The sequence below is a fragment of the Lathyrus oleraceus genome, chromosome 5, assembly GCF_024323335.1.
Source record: "Lathyrus oleraceus cultivar Zhongwan6 chromosome 5, CAAS_Psat_ZW6_1.0, whole genome shotgun sequence".
Taxonomy (NCBI): Eukaryota; Viridiplantae; Streptophyta; class Magnoliopsida; order Fabales; family Fabaceae; genus Lathyrus; species Lathyrus oleraceus.
Genome location: NC_066583.1, coordinates 637,940,083 through 637,962,104, shown reverse-complemented (window position 1 = coordinate 637,962,104; position 22,022 = coordinate 637,940,083). Strand labels below are relative to the sequence as shown.

The following is a 22,022-nucleotide window of genomic DNA, read 5'->3' as shown; positions in this document are numbered from 1 at the left end:
TTCTTCTTTGAATCTTTGAATGTGACTCTTTGTGCTTTTGTAGATTATGTTCCCAGTTCTTCATCGTCATTTTGCACGTTCTCAAACACATCTTGAGCTCCAAACGGTGACTTCATTAAAACACTTCATCTTTCCAATCACTCCCATCAAAAAATCAAGATGCTTGAAGGAAATTCATCATTTGTCCTCATAGTTGCGGAAAAAACCTTTCAACTTACACACCTCACTATGTGTTTCTCAATTTGATAACCCTCACAAATCTCATGTGTTTCTCTTTGATCAAAACCAAAGCTCTCTATGCCAATTGTTAACATAGCCAGGGTATCTTGTTTAACAAGTTAACTAAATGAAAGTTAACAATGGTGAAAATGAACACTATGCAAGTGTTGTAACTAATTGGTGCAATATTTCATTTTCTTTTAAACAGAAGTTACATCAGTATATAAAGCTTGTTGGTTGTAGTTAGTTAGTTTAAGCCACTAAAAGTTTACTAACAACCTAGGATTACAATGTTTTAACTTTTAAGGATTAACAACTAAAAGTCATGGCTAGGCGTAGGGGTGTCAAACAGAAAACTCTATATATGTCCATAATATCTTAAGATATCTCAAGTCTTCCCTAGTTGGGGAATATTTTTCTCTGCTGCTTGGTTCCATGAAGCTTTCAAAAATATGTAGATGCTGACTTGAAAAGTTACCAGACCACTCGCCAATCCATCACATGATGCTGTTTTTTAGTATATAGATTCCTTGACTTCTTGGAAATCTAAAAAGACAACCTACTATTGTCAGATCCTCTACAGAGGCAGAATTTGAAACCATGTCAACTTTGTTGAGAAGTTTGGATGTTAGAATCAATCAATTTAAATCTTCAAGTACAAACATAGAAATAGAGTATATACAGATAGAGAATGAATAACAAGAATAACCAAGCCAAAAAATTATATGACAGTTTATCCTTATGTTCTTCTGAGAGCTGCTAAACGTGCCGACAAATCATCATACTCAGGTAAACTAGGATGCACATGTCTTGTTGTTTTTGTTCTCAACATTTCAGGTACTAAGGAAGTAGTTCTTCCACGACCTTGTAATGTTTCAACCTTACTCATATCTCTTTGAGAAATAGATTTTATAGGCCTTTTATTTTGCTCCTTATCAGATTCATAAGGAGGTTGTTTCTCACTATAGTGCATTAGAAGTTCATCTACCATCTTTTCTTCAAATCCATCGCCTGTTTTGGAAAAATCTTTAACTGTGTTTTCATTCGGTGGTGGTTTAAGAGGTCTTCTTCTCACTGATCTTGGTTTCGGTTTTTCTGCAGTTGGAGATTCTGATGTAGTTTTGTTCAAATTGCTTTCGAATTTATTCTCTCTGATATAAGGAGGAGGAGCAAACTTCGACGTAAACGGTTTCTTAACTTCTGTTTCTTCGTTGTCGTCGGATACATTTTCTAATGAACTTGAACAAGCCTTTTGGCCTTCCTGTGATGAAGTATCAGTGATAGTTGTTTCACTGTCAGTGCTAGTGCTAGTGCTTCTCTGCACACTCCACCATACATCATCGATTTTCGGGCTCGTGTTATCAGAATCATTTTGTTCATCATCTTTAGGCTTCTCCTTCTCCTGCAAAAAGTAGCATTCATTTCAATAAGTCATCTGAAACACGCGCGATTTTGGCAAAAGCTACACTGTCGATCCGATCCAAACGTGCATTTACCTGACGCGAGAGAGGGGGTGAGTAAAGTCTTTGCTCCAAAGACTTCATATCCCAATCTATAGAGAATTCTTGTGCTAATTCATGCAATAGTTGGATCTTCATTTCTTTTGAAGGAGGATTTCGCTTCAATCTTTCAATAAACTGGTGCAAACAATGAAAATAACTTATACCAGTGTGAATTAGTAAGATCTATATAAGAGTTTTCTCATTGGTTAATTTAATTTACCTCTTCATTCACATGAGGTTCAAGAGAATTCCCATATTTCTCTGAAAACAAACTTCTCAATTCTCGCAATTCTGGAAGATCAGAAAACCTTGCAGCAGCATATACCAACGAAGGTATAGCTTCCTTGCATTCATCAGGACAATCCCTATTGCAAGAAGAGTTTCCTTTTATCAGTGAAACAAAAAGGAACAAGAAAAATCTTATGTATAAGCTGATTATGAAGAAAATCGCACTCGTGTTTACAAATTTCGCGAACATGACCCGATACACATTCAACGAATTTCGCTATGAGTTCATAACAAGCTGACATATTTTGCTCCACCAAAAGGCCTTCAGCCTGTTTTCAAATAAATGCAAACACTACTTTAGCATACAAATAACAAAATAAGCATTTATCATATAAGCGCTTATGTATAATCAGCTTCTTTATACTAAAAGATAAAATAAAATAAAACTATTTTCATATAAAATATAAGGTGATTTCATAAAGTATTCTAAAGAGCTTAATAAATAAGATGAAAACAGCTTATAGACACTCCAAATAATTTCAATGCAAGATTGGGATCAGTAGGAATCTTTGTGAGATAATTTCAAATAAAAAATTATTGAAGAAAAAGAATTCTTATTCCTTACGCTACCATTGATGCCAAAAACAAAGGTGACAGAAGAAGAAAAATCAATAAAAAATTATTACCCTTCCATATGCATTGTAATCAAGAGAGTTTCTAAGAAGATCGGCGAGATCTTTCTTCAGAAATCTCTGTACCGCGGTTCGCTTCTTTCGTATCGTCTCTAGCCTCGTCTTTATTAATTTCAAATTTGTTTTGCTGTTTCAAGAATCAAAATTCAGAAAAAAAAAAGGAAAAAAAAATCAAATTATAGATTGACGAAAAATAAATGAAGAAAAGGTGTAGACAATGAATGCATGGTTTGTGTTTACCATTTTGTATAGTTTTTAGGCTTCAATAATCCTTCAAACATTTTTGCATGAATAGAATTTTCTTCAAGGTGGCGAAGATGAAAAATGAGTGATATTTGGAGGTGAAGATGAAGATGAAGAGGAACAAGATATGGTTTGTTAATGGAAGAAGAAAAGTTAGTTAGAGAGGAAGAGAACGAAAATGAGGTGTCATAGAGAGAATAATATGGAATATAAAGGGGGTGTCTCTCTGGAATTGGTAACCATTAAGAAAAAGAGGTCATTCATGTGATTTTTTTTGGAACAAAAAGAGAGAGAAAAATAATAATGAAAAGTGAAATGGTTATTTAATTTATTAATGACAGAATCTATAAATTTGGAGGTGAAATAAATGAAATGAATGGAAAGTATATAATTGCATTTTTATTGAAAAAATAAAAGTATTAGTAGTGAAACATGATTAAATAATGATTTTTTATTGAACGATACTGTAAAATTATTTTAGATAACTTTCAGTTATAGTTATTAGATGTCTGATTTAAATCGATGGCTAAGATTGTTTCGGTATGTGAAAGTGAAGGTGTGATTTGGATAATCTAACGATTGAGATTAATTATGGCATGAACTCAGACGGCACGCGATCATGGATTTGTAATTTTTAGTTGTGGTTCTCTGGCCGGACCATACAGCTGCTGCCAGCTAGTTATAGTGTGTTTTTATCTTAAACTTTTTAATTTAGCAAATACTATTTGGAAATAAATGAAGTGTGTGCGCTTCATGTTCATTTGATGATTAACCAAATTTGAAATACAAATAGTAATACAGTCATTTTACTTTATAACCAAGTGGAATATATTTGCGTGCGCACGAGTATTGGTGTGGTATGTGTAAATGATACCGGATATTTTGATTGATTGAAAAAAAACATAAGAAATTGAAATAATCATTAGAAAAAAACTTATGAATAGATTTAAATAAATAATTTAATTAATATTAAAAAAATTATTGAAATAAAAAAAGAACATTTATCCTATTTCATATCATTTCCCCAATAATTGCTATCAAATTACCCAATGGATATCATCCTATAACTAAGCATTAATGGCACTATACTTACATAATTTCACACTAAACTTGATTTTAGTTTCTTCACTTTGTTAAAACTTGAATTGGTTGGTGTTATTTATTGGCTTAAAGTGTATCGAACATAAATAGAGATAATTGAGGTTGATTTAGCCGAAAGGATTGATGGACTATATTACTTGAATCTTTCAAATAAGGAATCACAAATTCAAGCATGCTCATTTAGTTCATTTACAACACATGTGTTAGAGGAAAAGTCTATCTCCAATGATAATGATTTATAAATTGATTAACAATAATTAATCACAACTAGCTGAACGTAATATTATATGGATAAATCTATTTTTAATGGTTTTGTTATTCTAGAAATCTAATCACAACCAAATGGTTTGTGATCTAAACAACAACACCAATTTTAAAATGTGTTCAAAATTATGATCCAAACAATATTGATCAAACGATCAATAGAATCGACAATTTGCGAATTGAAAATAAAAGAGACGTAGAGAAAGAGAGAGAGAGAGAGAGAGAGAGAGAGAGAGAGAGAGAGAGAGAGAGAGAATGCATAAGGATTTGTTTAGAGAGTTCCCCCAATTGACCTCGCTATGCGTATGTCTGTTCTCAATTCGACTTTGAATTGAGATATTATATTATATCTTAATTTGCAAATGTGCGAATACAAGAGATGAAGAGTTCTAACCATACAAACCCTATGTTTGATGTTGATTCTACCACTTCCAAGAACCTTGATCACCTTGATCAAAGATTGATCAAGTAACCAACAATGTTGCTTCAATTCACCGTTCTCACGCTAATTCTTTGAACGAAACCCCTTGTTCTTCAAAGCTTTCACTAGGTTGAATTAATTCCAAGCGCACACTTGTTGAAACCAAAGATTTGCTAATGCGATCCACCGTCTCACGCTATTCCCTTGTAAGGCACCCCTTGTCCCAAAGCTTTCACTCGATCGGATCCGGATTGCGCAATCTTGTCCAAAACCTTCAAACCTTAACGATCTTGAAGGAAAACCCCACCTTGGTTTTCTGATTTGAAATCCTCAAAGTTTTCAACCCAATATCAACGGTACAAATAACCTAATTGGACGTTATCAACCATAATCTAGATGACACCCAATCAAAAAAATGATTATATGTAGTTTGATTGTGTGTATGCATAGAAGAGAGGTTGAAGATGACGTGAATGCTTTGCAATCCCAATTTCATATAGGTTTTACTCACTAGAAACCTTATTAGACAATGATGCATGTATGAAGAATTTATATGTAAACATTTTAGAAGCAAAAGGAATATAAACAAATGCAATTTTTCAAGAATTTTGATCTATATGTTGACATATACAAGTCATGTGTCAACCTATACATGTTAAGTGTAGACCTGTATAGGCAGCACATGAGACAGAGTCTACAACCTTTAATACTGCAGCATGGGTGTCAACCTATGCATCGTATGTGTCGACCTGTAGTTGAAAAAATTCTTCTATAGGTCGACCTATAATTGTATGTGTCGACCTGTAAAAAGTTTTCTTTTCTATAGATCGGCCTGTAAAGTGCATGTGTCGACCTATAGGTAGTTTTCCAACAAAAAAATGAAAATTTTAATGCACAAAACAATTTCTTGGTGCATAAAACTTTAATAGACCATTTTCAAACATGTTAACATGCTTCCTAGTGCTAAAATGCACAATGCACAACTAGAGTCAGATGATATCGTCCAATGTACATAAATGCTAAAGTTTCCTAGTTTTGACATCATACAAAACACATATAAACGGAATGTTACACTCACATACTCCCCCCTTTTGATGATGGAAAAACATAAGACGGTGCATTTTCGTGTTCATGAAAGGCTCCCCCTGAATGTATGCATTATGACTTCATAGAGACTTCTCCCCCTTTGACAACATCAAAAAGAAATAAAGCAAGTTATTATTAGTATCAAATCAGAAATAATATATACGATACTGAGGCATTTGTAAAGATAAGATGTGTGTACTCACATATTCATCATACATGAAGATACACAAAATTAATAAACATACCAACATTGCATATTAATATCCAAAATATTAGACATAGTACACAACCATTGTCATAAGTTCAAACGAATAAGCAACTATTGTTAATACATAACCAAAGCAAATCAAATAAATTAAAGGAACAATGCATCATGACTCAAAGCATGACTCAACAAAATTCATAATGAAAGATGAGAACAAAATGCACAATCCAAGACAACATCATAACACTTCATCCAAGATCACTCTATCTCCTTCCACGTCCTCGAGGCATTGACCTGTATGCCCAATACCAACCTTGACCATCATTTCCATAATGAAAATCCAGGAAGTCATACATCTCTCTATAAAACTGAGCATACTGATAATGGTTGTCATTTTAAGTTGCAATCATGTGATTAATTCTGGAAATAGTAGCAACATGATTCACGTCCATTTCATTCCTCATTGATACAAGACTCTCCGTAACATATGAAGCAAAGGCCTCAAAGTTAGCATCCTGAGTAGTCATATGCTCCTGCATCAGACATAACTGCTCTAATTGTGTAGCTTCAAAGGCATCCTGCCTTTGACAATCCTCAACATACCTCTCATCCTGCCTTAATTGCATATTTTGAAGCATTGTCATGATAAAGGTAGTATCAGCATAACCATCACCAACATTAGCACCATAAGCATTAACATGATCATCTCCATGAGGAGCATCTTGCATTACCGTATCTCCTTTTGGAACATCATGAGGAACTCCCATAGGTTGCTCATCATCCATGTGAGATTCAGCTGCATCATCACCAAACTAAATAGGATCATCAAAGTTGTAAATTTTTTGACCATTTTTACCTGCACGAAAGTAATATGCTCGACGGTTTATGCCCCAATAGTACCCCGAGTTAGTATGGGTTCGTCGAGAGAACTCTTTAGTAGATTCAGGTGATTTGTAAGTGAGATTTGGCATGCCGATGTTGAAATAATTGAGAATTTTAGTTATCATGGAGACATAGAAAAAGGATGTTCCTTTGTTGCAATTTTTGATAGCAAACATGTGAGACACAAGATAGTGAGGCTAATTGATCTTGATTTGTTCAACAGAATGCATACCAGATGAATTTCAGCAAAATCAATATGAGATAATCCATCATTTTTAGGGCGCAAAACATGAGAGACTAACCATAACATAATTCTAGGACCATTTTCAACGGCCTAGTAGTAATAACATCATAACAATTTTCATCACGAGGAGCTTTAAGTAGCTCATTCACATGAACTTTCCACTTAAAGTGAACATGAGTGTGAATATCCGTCACTAACGGATCAGCTTCATCATCATCATCCGCATCAACAATAGTTATACCAAAATGAAATTTCCACAATTCATTAGTAAATTCATAGATAACATTACCAATAGTGAACTTGAAGCAAGAACCCTTCCTATCATACAACCTGAAGTAAAAGATACGAATGAGATATTTGTTGTAGTCTTGAGCAAGGTACATAAAATAGTTAATCTCCTGATGTGCAACAAGGTCAACCACTACAGGAATGTCCAAACCAGCAACCACACTTGCCTTCCACACATACTATTTCACCACAAGCCCATCTTTATGTTTTTCTTCAAACTCAGAAACACACTTTATAGAAACCAAGGAAAGTGGAGTTTCCACAGTAGCAGAGGATGAATTCGCCTTACTTTTGCCTTTGGCATCTCTCTTAGTCTTAGAGAGCTTAGGAGCCATGGAAACTAATTGAGATAAACTATGCACTCCAAGTGTTTGATGAAATGTTCGAATGAATAGTGAATGGGTATGATAGATTTATGAATACCCACACATTCAAATAGGACACACAATCAAGAAAACACACAAAGAAGTAAAGATGAGACACAAACAAGTGAGAATTCAGAGTTTTTGTGAGTTAGGGTGAAAAAGGGGTTTTGAATAAAAAATGAGTGAAATGGAAGAACAATGCAAATGATTGATGGAACAAAGAGTTATAATGATATGGGATGAATGAACCTAGCAATATTTAATGTAAATTGAATGAGATTCAAGGTTCAAGATGAAGTTGAGAGATTTAGAGATTTGGGTGCATGAGTGAGATTGAAGGAAATGATTTTTTTTACCAAATGAAGGGTTATAGCTTGACCTCTAAATGCATGTGACGATCTGTCAAAGTTATGTGTCAGCACATACTGAAGCGCATTCTAAAGAATTCAAAAAATCATTTTATGTGCCGACCTATAAGTTGCATGTGTCGACACATATTGAAGAATTTTTGAAAAATTCAAAAGTTTGATTTTATGTGCCAACCTATATGTATTTCGTGTCGACACATAATGTTCAAAACTTGAAAACTTTGACACTTGTGTATATTGAATGACTTTTGAAGACACAATTTGACTCATGCATGAACAATTTGATGAGAAACTTATGCATATGATTGTTTTTCATGATTTTCTAGCTAATATCATGCAAATACATAAATGTAGGCATGAAATGGTAAAAGATATAGATCGAATGTGAAGACATATAGAGTAAATCCACTATAAACGTGTAAAGTGAAACACACAATGGTCACATTTGAAATTTTTGGAAGTGAGCACTTACAACATATATCACACACATAATACATCGTATACCTTTGAGAAATAAAAAGGTAAAATAAGAACTTACTCACAAAGTAAGAAAATAATTGAAACAATATTACCTCACCGTATGAACAACGAAGGATGCACTTGTATTCCACAAGAAACTCTCGAACGAAAGTTGAAATGAATGTAAAACGTGATCCTTATATTTGGACTTTCAATCTTGTTTAATCATGATAATTATTTTGATCATCCTCATGTTATATCATCTTAGGTTGATCAATCCTTAATTTGATGAACTTGAGCATGTCTTGTTGAAGATAACATGCACCATGAAATACGATACCTTTTCCGACACTTCTCGGATAGAAAACTTTAATAATAATCAACACACTTTTACCAATTAAAAGAAACACAAAAAGTTAACCTCTTTGGTAACACCATTCATCTTGCTTGCCACATAGTTAAAACAATAAGGAGATGTCACCCGTATTATGCCTTGAGCCTCCATAAATGAGATCTCATACTCTTTCATAGAGTCAAGACATCTATCCTACAAGATCAACAAATAGTGCTAGGTATGAAATCTTCATTGGGTCCTTGATGATTAATGAAACCTTGGTTTCATTTAGGCAACCATTGAAAGACTCCTTTAGGAACAAAAAATCTCCTAAATTTGCACTTTGCAATAGGGGGACCCTTTTTGCAACAATAATGACAATATAAGTTATGAGAAGACGAGCTTTTGCTATTAAGACCCTTTTCAACAAATATATACCTTCTATAAGGATTTTTAGAAGGCATGTCATATTTAGAAGTATAAATAGCAAAAATAACCTTAGGTTGCAAAGCCTTGTCCAACTTGGCTTTAAGAGTTCTTGACTCTTTCTTCCAAATGTGACAAGTTTCACAACCAAACTATGAAGGTTTGACATCCTCACTCTTATATTTTAGAATATCTTGCATAGATAGCCTTAGAGCTTCCATATTCTTTTCATTTTCCAAAATTTTAGCTTTTAAATGAGAAAAAATCCTTTTATTTGAAGCTAACTTTTTGAAAGCATATATGACTTGTCTTGTAGGTTTTCAAAATATTCTTGTAATTGAGAATAAGATAAGGCACGAGTAGTATCAATATTAGATTGGCTTATAACCTTTTTATCCTTCTTTCCATTTTCCATGAGGCGAATCCATGCCTATTCTTCATTTCAAGTTGAGCTTTCATCACTTGATGAATCGCTCTCGCTCTCCCAAGCAACATATGCTCTTATAAACTTGCTAGATATCTTGTGATGACCTTTCTCATTATCTTTCTTCTTCATAGGACACTCTAGCCTATAATGACCTGATTTACCATAATAATAGCATGAGCTTCTAGAATTACCCTTCTTATTCTCACTTTCCTTTGAGGAGCTAGATAGCCTTCTTGATTTACTTTGGTTCTTTTCTGAGTACTTATCTCCATTCTTCCACATGTATCTATTAAACTTTTTGATGAACAAACTCATATCTTCTTCATCGGAATACTTGTCATCTTTTGTTTCATAAACACCTTGCTCAATATATGAGGGATTTGAGCTTGAAGTCTTTAGAGCAATAGACTTATTCTCTTCAACCTTGTCTTTTCCTTTCTCCTTCTTTACCATCTTATCGTGCTCTTTTTCGTGTTTTTCTAAGAAAGAGAGTTCTTGCTCATGTTCTTCCAATTTTCCAAACAAAGAAGTGAGATCAAGTACTTTAAGATCATCGTCATCTTTGATTGTGGTGACCTTGGTTTTCCATTCCCTATTAAGACATCTCAAAACCTTATTAGTAGCAATATCATTGGAAATAAGCTTACCTAGAGAATTCAACCGGTTAATAAGATGTGTGAACCTCTTTTGCATTTCGGCAATGGTTTCACCATGCTTCATATGAAAGATTTCAAACTCTTGATTCAATGTGTTGATCCTAGCTTGTTTGAACTCGTTAGTTCCCTCATGGGTAACTTCTAATGCGTCCCACATAACCTTGGCGGTTTCACAATGGGAAACACGATAAAATTCATCAACATCGAGTGAAGATATGGGAATTTGTTGTGCTTTCTAATCTTAAGACCATAATTTCTTATCATTATCATTCCATTGATTTTCCGGTTTTGGTACGATGACGCCTTCACCACTAGTCAAACTGATTTCATGAGGACCATTGATGATGACGTCCCATACACCCTTATAAACCGAGTTGACATGGATACACATACAAGCTTTCCAATAGCCATAATTTTCGTCGGTGAAAATTGGTGCTATATTATACGCCCCTTTAGGTTTGGTAGCCATTATATAATAAGCAAATCTTAAGCACGAAATTTTTCGGAGCTCTTGATACCACTTGTTAGAAGATATTCCTAGATCTAGAGGGGGTGGTGAATAGATCCCGAGTTAAAAACTTGACAAAAAATAGTTTGGAAAATTTATGGCGCAGAAGCAAGTTACAAATATCCCGGATAAAAAAATTGTCTAACCGAACCCACTATCAAAAAGCTCGGATATGCGCATAAAAGGTAACAATATGAAAATGATTCACAAATCGATCAACAACAACTAATCACAATTAGTTGAATACAAAGTTATACGAATAAGTCTATCTCCAATGATAATTCACATAAAAACACAAGTGAGGCATTTTGTCGAACACTTAGTGTACGATCAATAATGTTTGGAATTCTATGTGGTTTTATTGTTCTAGAAATCCAATCACAACCAAATGGTTTATGATCTACATAACAACACCAATTCCAAAATATGTTCAAAATTGTGATCCAAGCAATATTGATCAAGTGATTAATGCAATCTACAATTTGTGAATCGAAAATAAAAGAGATATATAGATAAAGAGAGAGAGTAGACAATGATTTGTTTAGGAAGTTCCCCAATCCTCTCTATGGGCACGTTTGCACTCAATTCAAATTCGAATTGAGATGTTATATTATATCTTACTTTGAAAATGTGTGAATACAATAGATGAAGAATTCTAACCATACAAACCCTAGGTTTGATGTTGATTCTACCACCTCCAAGAACCTTGATCAAAGATTGATCAAGTAACCAACAATGCCGCTTCATTTCACAGTTCTCATGCTACTTCTTTAAACGAAACCCCTTGTTCTTCAAAGCTTTCACTTGGTTGAATTAATTCCAAACGTACACTTGTTAAAACCCAAGATTTGCCAATGTGATCCACCGTCTCACGCTACTCCCTTGCAAGGCACCCCTTGTCCCAAGGCTTTCACTCAATCGGATCCGGATTGCGCAATCTTATCAAAAACCTTCAAACCCTAACGATCTTGAAGGAAAAACCCACCTTGGTTTTCTGATTTGAAATCCTAAAAGTTCTCAACCTAATATCAATGGTACAAACAACCTAATTGGACGTTATCAACCCTAATCTAGATGACACCCAATCAAAAAAGGATCATGTGTAGTTTGATTGTGTGTATGCATAGAAGAGAGGTTGAAGATGATGATAATTCTTTGAAATCCTGATTTCGTATAGGGTTTACTCACTAGAAACCTTACTAGACAATGATGCATGTATGAAGTGTTTATATGTAAACATTTTAGAAGCAAAAGGAATGCAAAAGGAAAAGAAACAAATGCAATTTTTCAAGAATTTTGATCTATAGATCGACCTATAAAAGTCATGTGTTGAGCTATACATGCTATGTGTTGACCTATATAGGCAGTACATGAGACAAAGCCTTCAACCTTTAATACAGCATGGGTGTCGACCTATGCATTGTATGTGTCGACCTATAGTTGAAAAAATTCTTCTATAGGTCGACCTATAATCGTATGTGTCGACCTGTAGAAAGTTTTTCTTTCTATAGGTCGACCTGTAGAAAGTTTTCCTTTATATAGGTCGACCTGTAAAGTGCATGTGTCGATCTATATGTAGTTTTCCACCCAAAAATGAAATTTGTGATGCACAAAATAATTTCTTGATGCATAAAACCTTTCTAGACCATTTCCTAACATGTTGACATGATTCCTAATGCTAAAATGCACAATGCACAACTAGAGTCAGATGATACCATCCAATTTACATAAATTCTAAAGTTTCCTAGTTTTGACATCATACAAAACACATCTAAACAAAAAGTTGCACTCACAACATGCACTTTTGCACTTTTGCACTTTAGGTCAAACCATCTTTCCCATTATAGAATGTTAAGATTACAATTATAACCCCCCTTTGTTGTTAGTGATCAAAAGCGAGTATGTAACATATATAACTTTTTTAAACATAGGAAATCACCCTTTACTCACAGTTTTCATAAATTCTTAAAGTCGTATAACTTGATTCATTTTAACATTTGGGGTCCCATTTATGTGACATTTGTTTCTAGTCATTCCTATTTTTGACTGTCATGGATGATCACACTAGATATACTTGGATTAAAACCAAAAGTGAAGCAAGATAACATGTTGTGAATTTTATTAAACAAATTGAAACACAACACAATCATTTGGTCAAAACTGCATGGACGAACAATGGTTTTGAGCTTATCATGCCCTCCTTTCATGCCTCTAAAGGTATCATCCAACAAACTAGTTGTGTGTATAATCCCCAACAAAATGGGAGAGTTGAAAGGAATCACCAACACATATTGAATGTTGGGGGGGCTTTCATCTTTCAATATAAGTTGCATAAACAATTTTCGTCTTATAGTGAATCTCATGTTGTTTACAAAATAAATTGAATCCTTAGTCCTATTCTTAAAAAGCAATCTCCATATTTATTAATGTGTACTAAAATACCTGATTTTCATTCCTTAAAGGTCTTTGGTTCCTTCGTTTATGCTTCAACTTTACAGTCCAACATAACCAAACTAGGACACAGAGCTAGAAAATGCATTTTTCTAGGATATAAAACTGTAGTAAAATGAATTGTTTTGTCTAACATTAACAACAAAGAGGTCTTTATATCTATAAGCATACCATTCCATGAACATGTTTTACCATACCACCACAATTATTCAAGTATTCCATGGAATTACCACCCATCCATATCCATAGAAAATATGTCTGACCAACTTAATACTACCCCTGGAACCATTCCTCACCAGCTCATACACTAAAAGAAACAAAAATTCAAATGGGTCAAATGCATCACACAACCTCACCAGCACATATAGGACATTAAGCCAAATAATAATTCCACCTTATTTGACTGACTATGTATTTGATGGTTCATCCTCTAACTCAACTAAATCAACCATTTAAAGTACTCATACCCTCTATTTTCTTTTCATTCACTCGCACACTTAACTCTTTCATATAAGGCATTTAGTATGTCCACCACACACATCACTGAGCCATGATCTTACAAAGAAGTAAATGATTTAGATAATTGGTTGCATGCTCTAAGAGATTAATAGGAGCCTTACATAACAATGGCAATTGTATTCTCATTGGTCTACCACATGGGGTGAAATCCATAGGAAACAAATGGGGTTACAAGATGAAATATATGGCAGATGGATCCATTGAAAGGTATAAGGCAAGGTTGTTTACCAAGGGCTACAACCAAGTGAAGGGTCTTGATTTCTTGGATACATTTTCACCAGTGACCAAATTGACAACTACAGGGACCCTTATTTCCGTGACAACCATTAACAACTAGCATGTTTACTAACTAGATGTGAATACGACCCTCTTGCATCAAGATCTCCATGAAGATGTCTGCATGGTAGTTCCATAAGGGGTAAATGTGATAAACCAAACAAGGTATGCAGATTTCTTTAGAGTTTATTGGGCTCAAATAATCATGCTGTAACTGGTATAAAATTTTGACTTAATTGCTAATCAAGGAAGGTTATTTTCAATCAATTTATATAAAGGTGACCCTTTTACTGCCTTGTTGGTATATATGGATGATATGGTTCTTGTAGAAAATTCACTAACTTGAGTTTGAAATAATTAAAGAAATTATTGATGATGCCTTAAAAATAAAATACATTTGCCAACTAAAATACTTTATTGGGATGGAAATGGCTCATTCCAAGGAAAGTATTACAACCTCACAAAGAAAGTATTGTTTTAATCTTCTAAATGACTATGGTTTATTAGGTTCTAAGCCTGCCTTGACTCCTCGTAACACTTTAATTAAACTATACAACTATGTATCATCATACATAAGACTGGTTGACAAGTTACCACTACTACGATAAACACATACGATCATGATTTACAAAGATATACAATCACGGAGGACCAACCATTATTAAGTAGCGTGTGATTGTATATGTGTTACTTACAATCACAGTCTAGTTCCTATTATAGAAAACGGGGATGCATGTTACCTATCACCACAATTATGTTACATAACCGGTGTGAAAAGTTTAAAGGTTATTGGTTCGATTCCTATCAACACCATTTTTGGGATTTAAATTATTCTGGATAGCATTCAACATATAAACATGGCTGGATTTAGAAACCGTGGTGAAATCACTTGATTTTTTTATATATATTTCTGCTTTTATACATTTTCCCATTTTTTAATCTTTGATAACACTGAAATTCACCGTATTTTCGACTCCGATTTCGCATGCATTTTAGTAGTTTTATTGTCACTTTATTGTGTTATTACTATGTTTCTTTTTGTTTTCAGGTTTTTACTTTAATCGGAGCCCCGGTCGAGAAAAGGAGTGAAAAAGAGTTAAAAACCCTAAAATTCAGCATTTTGTACTTGTGGCTCCCACTGTGGCTGGCGCCATAGATCCTGCCATGACATGTCCTAGCTCAACTTCCCTCAACTGCCACGTTCCCCACTACTTCCACTAAGGCGCCTCAGATTAGCCTTGTGGCGGGCGCCACAAGAGGAAAAGTTTTCCCTCCCATTTTCAAGTTGAAGGGCATCCTTGTCATTTCCATCATTTTACACTCCTATAAATAGAGACTCGAAATCACTTATTCAATCACCCAAACTTAGAGCGGAGGAAGATCCAAACTTAGAACAGAGGCAAACTCAGAGCAACTTTGTTTCACTTAGGCATATATTCAGTATTTTAAAGTGGTAATCGCTTCGCATTGGGGTGTTACCACAATTGTGTAATCGAGTCTATGATCGAGTTTGTAATCGAGTTTGGAGCACTTTGGAAGGAAGTTAATCCTGCCGCCATTTTCATTTCCGCTTTGCAATTTACTCAACCCTCCGATTGGAGCAGGTTTTTATTACTTTGCCTTTACTTTATTTATTTCCCGCACTCGCTTTACTTTATTTATTTCCTCGCACTCGCTTTACTTTATTTATTTCTCGCACTCGCTTTACTTTATTTATTTCCTCGCACTCGCACTACTTTTATTTATTTCCTCGCACTCGCTTTACTTTATTTATTTCTTGCACTCGCACTACTTTTATTTACTTTCCGCACTCGCACTACTTTTATTTAAATTAATGCACTTTTACTTTACCATGTCTAACTAAATCTATAAGGTTAGAATATAAGGATCGTAATTGAACCGATAATCCGTACAATTGTTCGTAGAAACACCTAAGGGCTATTCTAACTTTCAACTTAAGTTTTCCCGCACTTAATTTCCGTTGGGTAAGATCGAAAGTCGGTCAACGTCTATTTAAACTTAATTGTTTTTAACTATTTCAAAAACAGCGAAAGCGCTTTGTTTAGTTCATTAGGAGTTTTTAACTTAAGAAGAAAAGAGATTTTAAAACTATTTTCGGACGCGTTTATAAGTTTAGAGTCTGGTTCGTGAGAACCTCTTTTAGTTAAGAAATCCGGGTTATAATACTTTTCAACTTAGTCAAGATGCTATATTTCTTAAAAATATGTTTACTACTCTAACGCAATGCGCGCCTTTTTATAAGTGACAATAAGAGGGTTTGATTAGGGAGTACAACTCGATTCTGAATACACGAAAGCGACAATTCCTGTTAAATTAGTTCTTTTCAAAGTAGGAAACACTGCCCATAAGTAGTTCTATTAGCAAGTACTTGGATTATTAATTGATTACGTGAATTACATTCGACCCTGTCTTTATTAATTAAATTTTATTCAACACTTTACTTTTCATTGCATACTCTAAAAACACCTATTTTAATCGCCTTGGATAAACACCATAACAACAGATAACGATAGATTGACACTTGGTCTCTGTGGATTCGACAATCTTTTATATTACTCTGACGCGTTCGTACACTTGCGAAAACCACGCATTAACCTTTATTTTTGTGAATCGTATCAGACCAGAAATAGCAACACACATTTGTGAATCGTATCATACAAAAAATTGTATTATATCAAAGACAACGATTAATTCATGATTAACATATACATCATATCATCTAGTTAACTAAACACAATGACCTTTAATTATTTTTACTCTCAAACAATTACATTCCATAATTATTGTATTATTTTGACTCACACAATAACACAAACAATTGGTATACGTAATTGATACATTGACTCAAGCACTGCATTCCATAATTATTGTATTATTTTGACTCACACAATAACACAAATAGTTAGTATGCGCAATTGATGCATTGACTCAAGCACTTGCTAAATTAAGGCATGCCAACTAGGTGATACATTGATTTATCAAGCTAAATTTTTACCAGTAATAATATATAAAACTCTGACCTGAATTAGTAATAGCTTTGTGTTCCATACTTCAATTTTAAAATCAATTGAATACATGCACCCATATTAGCCCGATCATACTTTGACACATTACAATCTATTGGATACATGAAAGGAAATATTTTATCTTCATGCCTAGTTGAATCCGTGTAGTTCTCAAGGTCTTCATCTGATTCATAATCAGTTGCATATAGATTCATTATATCCTTCATAATAACCTCTACCTTCCTTATCTTTTCAGGGTTAAGATTCGTGATAAGAATCTTCTTATAGGATGTTCCTAGACGGTTCAACAACAATAATGTGATCCCTAACAACTTTAGCTTCCTTGTCTTTGTTCAACCATAACTCTAGCATATCAATAACCTCCTTTGAAGCCTCAATCTCTTGGACAAGTTTGCTCTCACTAGTTTGATCTTGATTCATGTTGAGAGAAGGATCTGAAATCTGAGAGTATGATAGGTCTAGATGGTGTCAAAGTGGTCGTAGAAAAGAGAAACCCTTTTTCAAAACCTAAACCTAAAACATATCCAAACCTAAAGGATATTCAAACCAACAATAAAACATGTGAAACCGCAGTAAATAATATTAAAATCATGTGAAACATACAATAACATACAACAATAAAAAACCCATAATCTCTCGAACAAGAAGAAAATCATATGAAAATCATGTGAAACATAACAAAAACATACACGAAAACGAGAGAATAAGGAAGAAAAATAACACCTTTACGTATGAAGAACAAGATTGAGGCTATAATGTAGAATAGGAAAGCTAATGACAAAGAAGAATAGAGAAAATGTGTGCTATGATTTTGCTGTGAGAGATACGGCGATACTGTCAAGAAGCGATAGCTAATTCACTTATATTTGGATGGGTAAATAATTTCACCACAGTCGTATTCAAAAACTGTGATGAAACATAATTCCTTTCACAACGGTTGACATTATCAACCATGGTGATATGTATTTTAATTATATATATATATATATATATATATATATATATATATATATATATATATATATATATATATATATATATATATATATATATATATATATATATATATATATATATATATATATATATATATATATATATATATATATATATATATATATATATATATATATATAATAATAGTAATAATAAGGATAAGGATAACACTCATTATAACGAAAAAGTAGAAAATTGTTGGAGCTGCGATTCGAATCCTGTCGTTCCATGAATGCATAATCACAGTTGATTATTTTGACTGTAATGCAATGTCTTTTCGTAAATATAAAAGAATAAAACGTGTCCAAAAATAAGGTATTACCACGGTTAACTGTAAGACCATTGTAAGTTAGTGTTACCAAATGTATATTTTGTAGTAATATACTATACTTTAACACAATAAGGTTTGACATCACCTTTGCTACCCAATAACTATGCAATTCATGCATGCACCCACTACAACATACTATAAAGCTGCTTGCAGGGTAGTCGTGTATCTAAAGCAGAACCTAGGACATGTATTTTATTTGACAAAATAACTGAACTGCAACTTATTGCCTACTCATACACAGATTCTAAAGGGTGTTTGGATACAAGTCACTCCATTTCTAGTAATTGATTCTTCTTATGCACGTCCTTGATTTCCTGGAATGCAAAGAAACAACTAAGCATTTTCAAATAAATAATCTGAAGTAGAGTACAAAGCTCTGTCATTTGCTACTTATTAAATGCCCTGGTTGGTATACCAGCTCAAAGATTTAAATATCTTTGCATAAAGCTATATGTGATGTATTATGATAATCAAAGTGCTATCCACATAAAATCAAATTCGGTTTCCACGAGAGAACAAATAATTTATACATAGACAACCACTTGGTTTGTGAAACGGTATAAAAAGATGTCCTTAAGTTTTTCCTCATTCCATCCTTAAAACAACTTGCAGATTTCCTTACAAAAGTCTTACATCCACCGAAGTTTCATTAATTTATCTCCAAACTTGGCGTGATAAACGTATAGCGTGCTTCAGTTTGAGGAAGACTATTGAAGCCACATTATTCAATTACGACCATTGACTCTTTAGAAGATCTCGTGACTTAGAATAAAAGAATGACTTAGAATAAAAGAATAGTCTTAGAGCTATAAGATGTGCTACACTAGAATATTGCAACTCAAATGAATTACGAGATAGATGCAATTATGCAGTCTTAGAATCTTCCTCTTATCAGTTGCGTAATTTAAATTTCCCCTATGGTTAATTTATTATGTGAGCAAGCATGTAAATCATGACTTTATCCTATATGTATAACATTATATCTTCTTCTAAAATAATCAATGAAGAATTATTAAATTATTACATCTTCTTACTGATTTGTAGTAGTTTTCATTTCCTTAATAGATGATATTATTTTTTTTGTTAATATTTGATAATGTATGTTTTTAGTAGGGTAGCAAAACGGATCCAGCCCATCGGGCGTGCCCGTTTTGCCCACATTTTTTTGAGGGATGGGTCAAGATTTTAGGCCCACACCTTTTAATGTGCTCGCCCCGCCCCGTTTTATTGTGGGCTTCTACGGACACGAACTTTTACATACAATGGGCTCCACCCTCACTTTTATACGGGACATGGCAAGATTTTAGATCCGCACTCTCAAATATATGTGTCCCGCCTCGCCCCGATTTTTACGGGCTTTTGCGAGACGGGCTTAAACGGGACGAGCATGCATGTTTGTCACCCCTAATTTTTAGTGTCTTTTTCAAATCTTTCAAAAAAAAGTGTCTTTTACAAGAGTAAGGAATGTTAGAATTTTGGGTCACAAATGTAATATTACATGTGTTAGTGTCATTATTTAATTAGTCAACACTAAAGTGGTCTATTAAGTCTATGGCTAAGGGCATATATGTCATGCAAGGTTACTGTATAGATACATAAGTCAATGTCTAATTTGATGAGGGGGTAAATTAGAATATTAAAAATTAAGAAATAACCTTATCATGATTTTCTTTTCATCCCCATGAGAAGAGATTTAAAGAATTCTAAGAAACTCCACAAATCGGAAGATCACATACCCGAAAATCTTCATCGATTACAATAACAAACTCAGATCCTTTTCCACTTTTATTTTCTGATTAAATTATGATATAATGAATTGATGGCGTATTTGACTAAAAAAATTAATTTAGAATTCTCTTCTTGATTTTTATATTAATAAAAATTATAAGATATGAATAAATCTAATTAAAAAGAAAGTCAAACAAATAAGTTTGCATTTCCATATAAACATATATTCGATTTTGGCCTTTTATGTAAGATTAAGGAGTGAGGTATCAAAAAAACTGCCCATTGTTTCTGATACAGCATTTTATATGAAAGAAAAAAGACAACTAACAATCGATCATGAGATTTGACAATTGGCAATCAAGCATAAAACAGTAAAAAGAAAAGTCTAAATTATAATTAAACTAATGAATGATTAATGTGATTACTTCCACTTATGCCGCCGGCAAACAAAATTGGACAGCCATTATTCGGCAACAATTTATTTTATTTCTCCAAGAACAATTACGCAACAATTTGTTAATGGAGAACCTTCAATGAAGTTTTTTTTTTTAATATTTGCAAAGGTGATATATATATATATATATATATATATATATATATATATATATAATGAAGAATTTTTTTTATGATAAAATAAAAAAATGGAACAAAAAGTATTGACTTCTTTTTGGTAGTTTCATACTTACAGAACTCTATTTTTATTATTTATTTTAAAGAATCAAATATTTAATCATTAAAAAAATTAGAATGTGAGATTGTGCAAGGCGATATCAATCCAAACATGGATTACAATTAACGTTGAGTTATTTAAACATTAAAATATAGACACTTTATGTAGTGGTAGAATTGGTAGAATGTGTTAACAATTTTTTTGTTAGTGGAAATTCTAAGATGTACTAAGGTGTTCATGTGCTGATAGATTGAATGCTACTATAAAAAAGTACTTCTTACTGCATTATTATGTTTTTAATCATGAATGCCTTTCTTTCTGTTTTGACCTGTTTTGCATTTGGAGGTCGAGAGGTTTTCATTATTCATGTTATTAGTGTTGAATAGGTGATTTCAATTATATATGTGAATTTTGATATTTAAAATTCGTCATAATTAAAAAGATAATTATTTAAAAAGATAATTTGTGTTAGTGTTGTAAAAGTAGAGAGGAAGCAGTGGAAAAAAATAAAATAATAAATGAAAGAAACTAAATAGTTAGAGTTAGAAAGATGCTATTGAAATTTATATAACTTCAATTTAATATTAATTTATTATTTTTCTCAAAGAGAGTTTAACTAATAATTTGAGCTTTTATAGATTATGCCTAGAAACTTTTGATACAAGCGAATCAAGAGATTTTATACTGATTTATCTCTCAATCAAACAAAAAAAATTTATATTGGCTTAACTAACAAGTAGAATAAAAATTTACCGCCTAATCTCAATAAGCAAATAATTTTTTTATTAGACTAAGTTCTAGAATCAAACAAATTTTTCACTAGTTTATCTCAAAGACCAAACACGAACCTTCAAGAGAATCACACTCTTGAACTAAACAATGACACGACATCAATACAATATTTTTCTCACAACACTTTTTCTCATCGGTAGTTTTCACTCACTAGACACTAATAAACTTTGGTAAAGAAAAATATTTAAAGAGAGAGGAGAAGAGTGATAAAGTAGTAAGAAATAGGAAAATTCCAAATACTGGTGTAATTTTGAATAATGCGAGGCTTCCTTTATATAGGAGAAAATGAGACTA

At 33.1% G+C, this 22,022-nt stretch overlaps 1 protein-coding gene across 1 annotated transcript; it reads right to left on the bottom strand.

Annotated features, from left to right (window-relative positions):
* Window positions 1-845: 845 nt before the first annotated feature.
* Window positions 846-3,138, bottom strand: LOC127087497 (uncharacterized). Its single transcript, XM_051028382.1, has 6 exons — window positions 2,882-3,138; window positions 2,636-2,768; window positions 2,175-2,278; window positions 1,942-2,086; window positions 1,716-1,856; window positions 846-1,621 (listed from the first exon to the last, which is right to left on the bottom strand). Exons 1-6 carry the CDS (start codon window positions 2,920-2,922, stop codon window positions 959-961), a joined length of 1,227 nt encoding a protein of 408 aa, XP_050884339.1. The 5' UTR covers window positions 2,923-3,138; the 3' UTR covers window positions 846-958.
* Between the last annotated feature and the right edge of the window lie 18,884 nt (window positions 3,139-22,022).

What these genes read in the sequence shown, in the direction of transcription:
- LOC127087497 (XM_051028382.1), bottom strand. Translation starts at nt 2,922, where the DNA reads ATGTTTGAAGGATTATTGAAGCCTAAAAACTATACAAAATG. An exon ending in ATTACAATGCATATGGAAGG is followed by an intron (nt 2,279 to 2,635) that starts GTAATAATTTTT and finishes ATTTGAAAACAG; the next exon opens with GCTGAAGGCCTTTTGGTGGA. An exon ending in CACCCCCTCTCTCGCGTCAG is followed by an intron (nt 1,622 to 1,715) that starts GTAAATGCACGT and finishes TACTTTTTGCAG; the next exon opens with GAGAAGGAGAAGCCTAAAGA.